A 10,160-nucleotide genomic window follows, 5' to 3' on the forward strand; every position below is an offset into this window, starting at 1 on the left:
ATACGATTATAATTTTACCCTAGCCTATAAATATGAGTTCATTTGTGCGGATTAGCAACAATTAGCAAAATTCATTAGTGTAAAATCCTCTCTTTTTCAAAAACTCATATTGCCCAAAATACTCTCAAATACTTATTCCCTTTATACATCCTAGCATTGTGAGAGCTTATTGAGTGGGCTAATGCTTATTAGAGGTTGCTTATACTCCCATTGTTTTTCTTGATTGATTGTTATTGTTTTTGGGGAGTCAAGCAAAAGTTTTTCCACAGATTTTTATTTGATAAATCTAGTGTTGGGAAAAACTCATTAGCTTAAGGATCTTTGCATTGTCATTGCAAAGATTCCTGTACCTTGATTTTGTTGTGCAAAATATTTTTAACAAGCTATTATTTTGTTTTTCAAACAACTCTTGAGTCTACTTCCTTGAAGAAAATATTTTGAGTTGTTTTGAATATTTGCAGCATTTTTGAAACCTTGATTTATTATTGAGATTTGATATATACTATTTCAAATAAATAGCTTGATTAGAACACTCTTGATCATATTAGTGATAATACTTTATTAAGTGTTGCATGCACAAAATCACATTACTGAGCTTACATTTCCTATATTGTTGATGTGTTGTTGATTGAGTATACTGTGTGTATTGTAGTACATACCTGCCTAGTTGAGAAGCACATTTTCGTGTACGTAAATTCATACTTGTTGTATTCCAAGCGTGGGCCTGAAGAGGAAGAGTAGCCCTATAGAATAGTCCCGAACTGACTTCGATTTGGTTAGAAAAGCTAGGTGCGTCATCCTCGTAAGGCATGTTGGTTAAGGTCAACCCCATTAATTGACCTGATTGTAACCAGTGCCACTCCACCCGTTAAGTGAGTTTTAGTGGAATCCTCGGGCTTGCGAACTAGAGGCGGGGACGTAGGCACAGTTGGCCGAATCCCAATAACATTTCTTGTGCGTGCTTTTAATTTTCGCATTTTAAATTCCAGCACATGAATTTTTATATTTTACTATTGTGAATAATTGGGTTTATAATTGCATAGACAGACCCTAAGTTGAATAATACTGCTGTTAAACCGATTGAGTTAGGCGATAATTTTTAAATACCCAATTCACTCCTCCCCCCCCCCCCCCCGGGTCTTGGGAATACACCAAAGCTAACAAAAGTGTTATCCATTTAACAAAGAATAAGTCTATTGTGCTAGAACTAAGTAATATTGATGTTAGGTATCACTTTCTTCGTGATATAATGAATAATTAACTATTTCAACTCTAGAAAATAGACACAAAGGAGAATCCTGCCAATATGTTGACTAATGTAGCACATGGAACTAAGTTCAACTATTGCTTGAACTTAGCCAATATTGTAAATGTCTAAAAAAGAATGAAGAGCCATGAGAGGCCTTAGCTAGAGGGGGAGAAACACAGATGTTAGAATTTTTGAAAGGGAATCTTAAAGATTAGAAACATCCCCAAATTGGTAGTGAAGGGGAGATTTGTTAGGTAAGTAAAGTCCACCACCAATATATTGGCTCCATGACAAATAATAATAATGAAAAAAGAAGAGAAGATTGAACAAGGTGGTAAATGGTGTAAATTTGGTCAAACAAGGGTGGCAGTTATTATTGCTACAGTACAACACAATACTACTACAACACTGCACAGTACTACTACACTACTGCACAATACTACTACAGTACCGCACACTACTACTACAGTACTCGTATTTTGACTATAAATAGCTTCATCCTATCTCATTACATTCACCCCCAAAAACTTAGAATTTCTTGTATTTTGAAGGCTTATTAGAGAACTTTGTATTTGAGTGTGGAGAGAAAATTTGAGGGTTCTTTTGTATTGTTGTATTATTCTCATTTGAATTAGTGAATTGCTTCTAGTTGTTCCATGGTTTTTCTCTCCAAACTAGAAAGTTTTCCACATAAAATATTTCTATGGCTTGTTCTACATTTTCTTTCTCTATATCAATTTGATCTTGAATCGGGTATAATATAAGTAATATCAGATAAAGCTGAATTTGTTACTGTTTACGTATATGTACTATTCACGTATACGTATATATTCACAATTGTTATAGGTTAATTTTCATACTCTAATTATTCGTTGTATATATCCTCCATCTCCTTGATATGTTATTCGAAACTTCAGGATGTAAGGACATTTAAAATTTATTTGACTAACATAATGAAAAATAAATATCTCAACCCCAAGATTTCAGATGTTACATTATTACAAAGTTATCTAAAACATATGCATGGTTTCTTTTTATGAATGATAATATATGAATATCATATGGTGGTTATGATATATTTGCTCATATTGTGATCATTTTATATATTGTTTGCATTTATAAGATGGTTTTGGTTGAGCTTAATGTCGATATTGTTTTGTTAAATATATATATATATATATATATAAGGAGAAATGATAATTGTGATGTTAGCGTTTTATTACGACTATAAAAAAAGGTAAGAAACAAATATTTAGATTATGAAACAATGGGGGAGAAATCAAGTGGATGGATGAATGCATCCATTCTTATATAATCTTGCTTAAATTTTTTTGTCATGCCAGAAGGGGATATTATTTGTCCCAAAGTTTCATACAATAAATTTTGACAACAACAAAAGGTTTTGTTAAGCCATGGACCTAATTTATGTTGAAATTGAAAATACTATGTGGTTAATTATATATAGGAAATGTTGTGATAATTTATGGTTTCATATTTTCTATTAAATATTTGATAAACTTAATTAATGATGGACTTAATTGGGTTAACTATATATATATATATATATATATATATATATATATATATATATATATATATAATGTCATGAACAAATGTCATGTTTTTGGTTTATTATGATTATAAACTTAACTTATGATGCATCTTTCATGTTTTTGAATAAACTTAGTTAATGATGACTTGGAATTATTATTTGGGTTAATTATGCAGATGAAATGTAATAGATGAATATTATGTTATACGGTTTTGATGATTATACAATATAATGCTAGTTGGTTTAGTTTACACAATTAAGTTAATATTATTTTGTATGTCTTTGTTGAAAGATAGAATAAATTTGAACATTTGAACTATAGATATATATTTGATTTACATATTATATTTTGATAACAATTACTCCCACATAGCCATTGATTTAAAAGGGAAAAAAGATTTAAAATTATTTGAATCAATTCAAGACATGGACTATCAACTTATATCTTAAGACTGAGCTCGCCAACCTTCTTTCAATCTAGATCTTCGCTACTCTAGCCAAAGTGCACTAGAATGAGTTCAAATGTTTTTCTTTCTCTACATCTCCTACTACTCTGAACTTCATGAATTGAGTGGGTCTAGAGAGTTTTAAACAAAGTTGGTATTTCAAAATTGGTGCATCAGACTAAATTTATATGTTTGCAATTAAATTAGAATATTATGCATTCAAATTGTATGTTTGAAATTGAATTGGAATATTATGCAACGCATATCATATTTATTACTTGAAATTAAATTAGAATATTATGAAATTCAAATTGTATGTTTGAAATTGAACTGAAATACTATGGAATATAGTTCGTATATATACCATATTTTGTTGCTTGAAATTCAATTAGAATATTATGTAATTCAAATTGAATGTGTGAAATTGAATTGAATATTATGAAATAAAATGTATATCATATTTTCTTGTTTGAAACTAAATTAAAATATCATACATTTAGATTTGGATGTTAAAATATTGTATTGGTTGAGGTTAAAATTAATGCAATGTGGTGCATTCACACTTGTGCTTGTGCAATCAATGAGTTTCATTTGAGTGAATATTTCTCCAAAAAGTGTGAAGTACCTACCTTGTACGAGGTTTTAATGAGTTATCATTTTTAGAATTTTGAGCCCAATGTTGTAATCGGAAGTTGTAAAAATTTGTAAAGTGCAGAATTAATTTCTTTTCTCAAGTTAAAAAGAAATTGAGAATGAGAAAATAATGTATTTATAAGGCCAAGGGCATTTGCTAAGGAGTGATTCCTTGGCAACTTATAAGGAAAATGATTCATATAAAAGAGTAAAAAAATATCTGAATAGTGGAAGGGTTAAGTTGTTTGCAAGAGCGATTTCAAATTGAAATTAAACCGCTCTAAATTCCTCTCTCTACTATTTATTGTAAAGCGTTCTGTGCATCCTCTTGATATTTTGGTGTGATTTAAATTAATTCTAAGAAGTTACATTTTTCATATCAACGCAATTAACCCCCTTCCTCGATTGCTCTCAGGGCCAACAATATTTTACTCAAATAATTAGGTTTTTAGTGCGCACAACATCTCACTACTTATCATTTGCAAGGGATGAAACAAATTTGTTATTATCTTGAAATTAAACACATTGGATCATGGCTTATATCTTTGTGACTACAATTTTAACATAACAACTTTACAATCTCACCGTTGCAAACATAAAGACTAACCATATCCTAATTTTCAATCTTCTTGTAAGCATGCCAAAATTAACTTCCATTTTATCATACAAGACTTCCACTTTATCATAGAAAATATAAGATGTTATTATCCTTTTGTGGAGCATCTGCGCTCCTCAAATCATGTTATTGTGAGTCAGAGATTTAAATTTGGGCATATTTGAATAAAATTTAATATAATTTTGTATTGTATTTTATCCAACTCCACACGAACCCAAATTCAACGTCTTTTCTAAACATAGGTTCAGTGATATTCTTATAAAAAGATTACCTACATCTAAATTTGGTTCTAAATTTAGAGATATAAGCATGGTTAGTTAGTTTTACAACTCCCTATCTTTTGCTTCAAATTTGATTTGAAGTAATATGTATCATATTATAGATCATGATTATACAATATTATATATAATTAAACAACTATTATGCCATTAATGAAAACTAACATTTAGAACTAGTTTTTGACATTTTATGGGAAGTGATCTTAAATTTTCTTGGCAAACTAAGGACGTTAATTCTTTGAACATAATGGTTTTAAGTTATTAGAACATGTACAAAAAATTATATTTCGGTGAGGATCAAGAGTAATTAAGCAAGATTACTCCAATGATATGTTGTAACTCAAACACTCAAGATAAGATCTATATGTGGAAGATGCTCAGCAAAAACACTTATGCTAGGTTTGGGAGTATGAATTTCAAACTTTCGATTTGGATTTGGATAAAATTCAATACAAGTTTGTATTGTATCTTTTTCAAACCGACTAAACTCAAATTCAAAATCTGTTCCCAAACATAGGATTGCTGGTAAAGTTTAGGCATTAATATTGAAGATAGTTCATTATATTGGATTTCTTAGTTTCAAATACTAGGGGGAAAAAAAAAAAAAAAGTACGAAGAGGTATGAGAGAGAAATATGTGTTACTTCGTATAAACGTCTATTTTAAGAGACACGAGGCTCAATAATTTAAGTTTTTCCTAATATCCTATTGTTCTAAAAATTAAAATAGTAAAAAAGATAAATAAATAAATCTATCATATGATTAAATAACATTTTATTTGCCTCTTTGAACCAAAAATAAAATAAGATGGAGCGAAATTGGGAATTAAGGAGGGAAAATAGATGTCCGAAAAGAGTTGGAAGATGAGCAAAACATAGAACTGATTTTGTTCCATCTCTCTAAATGCAAAATTATAAAACTAATCCCATGCATCTTATTAGCCATTCAAGCCAAACACTAGCAACCATTTCTCGCATTTATGCCCAAATGAATGAAATGAAAGATACAACACTATTCTACACTCTCGCTTTATTTATTCCGTGAAACACCTCGCTCTCTCTCTCTCTCTCGCTCGCTCTCTCTCTCTCTCCCAATTTATTTATTTAGCAAATAATAAATAAATTATAAATAAACATATTCCCACTATAGGTTACAACCCATGTGTTTGCGTATAAATTTCAAATTTTAATTTTTTTTCTCCACTCCCATTTCATGACAGCCGGAATCTGACCCACTTACCCGTCCGACACCTTCTGCAATCTCATGACCCACCTCCATGGACCCGTCGGATCGGAGGCCACCACCTCCCTCAACCCCATCTTTGCTATGGTAAAATATCTCGTGAACTTCCCTCACTGATCAACCCTCGTCGCTGAAGCTGAAGCTGAAGCTGCTGCTGCTGCTGCTGCTTTGTTCGTTACAATCTCGTATCCTCCTCCTTCGTCTTCTTCTTCGTCATCGTCTCCGTCGTCGTCGTCATCGTCTCCGCCGTCGTCGTCGTCTCCTTCGTCTTGATTCTGTTCCATGTTGTCGCTCCCCATTTCCTCCGTCGCCGACTCCTGCTGCATAGGCCATTGCTGCTCTGGCCTCACCATCAATGGCACCATCGGGTTAATTACGCTTTCGACCTTTAGCCCGTAACTTGGATTCAGCGAAGAAGCAGTAGCACCACTCTCCATTTTGCTCTTCTCTTTGTACAGAGCGTCCAGCTGATGAAAGTACGGGCACGTCTTGGAATCCTCCGGCCTTTTCTTGTTGCTTTCTTTCACCTTCTTGAAGTACTTGTTGATGTTCTCCCACTTTTCTTTGCACCTCTTGGCGCTCCGGTTGTATCCCAGCCGTCGCATCCCCGCCGAGATCTCCTCCCACAGCGGCCCCTTTGGCCCGCTTTCTTGATACTTCACATCCAGACCCGTTCGGAGATTGATTAGAGCTTGAACTTCGGCTTTTGGCCATCTGGAAGAGCTTGGCGGTATCACATTTTCGCCGTTGTTCACTCTCGCAGTCTCCAACGGTGGTGCGGATGCTGGAGATGGCTGCAGCACTGGTTGCGGCGGCGGTGGCTGTGCTGATTGTGGCGCCGGTGTCGGCGGCTGCTGCAGTTGTGGCGGTGGTTGTGGCATTGGTGGCACTTGGATGGCAGAATTATCAGTCGCCGGCGGCGGCGGAACTGGGACTTGGACTTGCACTGGGTTTTGTTGGTCGGACATTTTCTGCAAGAATGCGATCAATGCTGCATCCTTTGCGGCGGTGATGGATCGTTCTTGGACCAAAATTTCATGCTCTCTATTCAACCTCGCCATTTCTTGCACTTTCCAAGCTTCCTCTCGAACCATTCGATCGTGTTCGCGTTTTTCGATGGCTTCTAGGAATTTCTTCTGCAACTCCTCTTGCTTCTCGATGACCTCCTTCATAAGCCTCTCGAAGAAATCCTTCCATTTTCTCTTCCTCTTCCGACGCCCTTGGATTGTTTCGTCAGACGAGGTGGAAGAAGAAGAGGACGTGGAATTCGAGACGAGATTCGCGGTCGATGCGTGTGGAATAGAACTCGGAATACTGGGGTGGTGTACTTGAACGGGAATAACGGGAATCGCCGGCGGCAAAGTCAGCGCAGTCGGTGGTGGGGAGGGGTTTGTGGGGTTTGCCGGCGGTTGCGGGGAAGGATGTGCAGGGTTTATCGTCAGCGTTACGGTGCTTTGGTGGGATATATTGGTAGGGTTGGTAGCGGATGGAACAGTGATCTGAGAAAGCGGTAAGGGATTGGGGGGCACCACCAGCAATGCCGCAGCGGACGAAGGCGCCGGCGGCGCTGGTGCTGCAGGCTGGGCTTTGGGAGGCGGGAGAGAAGGAAGGAGAGAGGGAGGTGGATGGGTATCGAGAGCTTCTAATTGATCGAAAAATCGATAGGTCTTACCGTCGGGTTTGGAGGCTCGACCTTCTTTGGTTCGCTTGTGGTACTTGTACACATTCTCGAATTTCTCTTTGCATTTCTTGGCACTTCGATGGTACCCAAGCTCCGCTAGTTTCCTGATAACAACAGTACCAAAACCTCCATTTCTGTTTTTTGTCCAATCTTAAAATTGCCAATAAAACAAAATCTAAAAGCATTCACACATAAAATAAACACGAATTATGCAATAATTAATTAAACCAACAGGAAAAAATTAAAAAAAAATATTATAAATGAAGCTAATTATAGAAGGAAGAGCTACTAGCTAGCTAGCTAGCTTGCTAGCAATCCTATTCCTGCCTAAGAAATTATTATGAGAAAAAGTGATTTTAAAAAGAGGAATCATGATGAACACGGTTTTTGTTCTTGAATTCACTAAAACAAACCAAGATAATCAATCCCCTAGATTTTTTTTCTTTTTTCCGATTCAATTTCCCACTGAATTTCAGCGGATAATAGTGAAGAATTACTACGACGCTGAGAATTAAGCTATACGGATTGATGTTTCCGGCATCGAATTCATATTGATTCGCTTACCAAAAAAAGAATTTCGAAATCCGTATTGATTTTATCTAAGGATTTGCCTTTCAAATGTCGGAAAAGAATTTTCAGAAAATTAAATCCAGCTGAAGATAGAAATCTGAAACCTGAACTAATTCTTAGAACACTCCCAACTCTACTTGGCCGATATAGAGATTAGGAAATTAAGATTTCCCTTTCAATCCAAAATCAGGAATTTTTTCGGAAATTGAATCCCCATAGTTCCTCGGAAGATGGCAAACAACTTGAACTATAAATAACTGCTCAATCCATATTTTCAAAAAGGAACGAACAAAAGAAGAATTATAGATAAATCCTAAAATTAGAGTACCTGGAAACTTCTTCCCATAATGGGCCCTTGAGACTTGAATCACGAAAGGCAACATCCATATCAGATCGAATCTTCAGCAGCGCCAAGGTTTCCTGGCGCGGCCATCGGTTCCCCGCGGAATTCCGATCGCCCTCCTCGCCTCTGCCCTTGTCTTCTTCGCTGAAACCACCGGAATTCGACCCGATAACGGCGCCCACCTCGGCAGCGCTGCCGCCGCTGCCGCCAGCGCCGTCGGGAGCTCCACCAGCAGCGGCGCCATCCCCGGAGGAGTTCCCCAACAGTCCCGATACGCCCAGCATCGGACTCAATTACAGCCTAAAAATACAACAAAAGAAGGTGAATTCGAGGGTTTTATGAAGATGGGTGTATGGTGAATTTATTAATTTATTTGGGTGGGATCTGCCTGTCCATCTCAAGAAAAAAAAATTAAAAATTTCTCCTTTCTTTTCTTTTTGGTTTAGCTGTGGAATCTGCAGTTCCCCCCCCCCCACCCCCCCCCGCCTTTTTTTTTTTTTTTTTTTTGCCTTTGCTACAACGCCAGAGAGGTCACTTTGGGTTCTCTCTCCATCTCTCAGTAATAATAAAAATGCCCCGGCAGGATAAGTAGTATATAAATATTAAAAAATATATATATAAAAATACGTATTAATTATTAAAGCAAGAGAAAACAATAGATAAAAATAGAACTAATTTTTAAAATTAAAAAGGAAAAATAAAAAAAGAGGGGGATGGGGAAAAGGAAAGCAGAGGAAAGCAAGGTATATAGTAATGGAGTGGGGAAATCATCAGCAGCAGCAAGAAGCTGCAGAAGGCGACGATGGTGATAATAAGTTGGTTTTTGTCTGTCCAGCTAAATATAGTTAAAAGCCGGGGCCATGTAGGTCAGCTTTGCTTTAGAGGGAGTTTTGGATTTCAGTGGCCGTTGGCAACGCTTGTGGCCGCGCAATGACCATTCTGCCCCTAACATGAATCCCATTGACCTTTAATCATGGAAGCCTAAATTTGATAAATAATTTATTGGATCGGCTGATCATGATAAGGGATTGTTTGTGTAATTTGAGGAATTGTTTATTCTGCGCCCTTCATTTCCCCAAAATACCCCCGAAATGTTATTTCATTTTTTAATAGATGAGAGAAACTGTGGCACCCATGCAGCCACGCAAGCAGCGAGACCCCACCCAACTCGCGGCACAAAAAAATAATTAATTATTGTGGAAGAAGATATACTTACATTTGTATGCATGTATAATTATCCCCGTAACATAAGTAATACGCTAGCTAGGGCGAGTGGGATCCATGCATGGTTGAATTATAGAGGGGGAATTGAAGTGAGGATGGGCGGAGGGGTCGTGTTATTAGGCAAAGCCATTTATGAATGGAAATAAATAGTGACTAATTCAGTTGGACTGTGACCTACCGTAATAAATGACATTCAAATTTTGCTCAACTTGTTACATATGTATGTATGGACTGACTTGTATAAACATTAAAAATTTAATAATTAATTTGTGAGATTGGGACCATGCATTATATAGGCAGCCGGCCAGCAGCCCTGGTCGGCTTGCG

The 10,160-nt window shown here is 36.3% G+C and overlaps 1 protein-coding gene across 1 annotated transcript; it reads right to left on the reverse strand.

Annotated features, from left to right (window-relative positions):
* Window positions 1–5,684: 5,684 nt before the first annotated feature.
* Window positions 5,685–9,416, reverse strand: LOC131162429 (trihelix transcription factor DF1-like). Its single transcript, XM_058118885.1, has 2 exons — window positions 8,595–9,416; window positions 5,685–7,800 (listed from the first exon to the last, which is right to left on the reverse strand). Exons 1-2 carry the CDS (start codon window positions 8,891–8,893, stop codon window positions 6,126–6,128), a joined length of 1,974 nt encoding a protein of 657 aa, XP_057974868.1. The 5' UTR covers window positions 8,894–9,416; the 3' UTR covers window positions 5,685–6,125.
* Window positions 9,417–10,160: the final 744 nt, after the last annotated feature.

This window comes from Malania oleifera, chromosome 8 (assembly GCF_029873635.1).
Source record: "Malania oleifera isolate guangnan ecotype guangnan chromosome 8, ASM2987363v1, whole genome shotgun sequence".
In the NCBI taxonomy this organism is placed as follows: Eukaryota; Viridiplantae; Streptophyta; class Magnoliopsida; order Santalales; family Ximeniaceae; genus Malania; species Malania oleifera.

Excerpts from the sequence above, each read along its gene's own strand:
- LOC131162429 (XM_058118885.1), bottom strand. The coding sequence starts at position 8,893 with ATGCTGGGCGTATCGGGACTGTTGGGGAACTCCTCCGGGGATGGCGCC. Across the intron at positions 7,801-8,594 it reads TTATGGGAAGAAGTTTCCAG|GAAACTAGCGGAGCTTGGGT; the intron begins GTACTCTAATTT and ends TGTTGTTATCAG.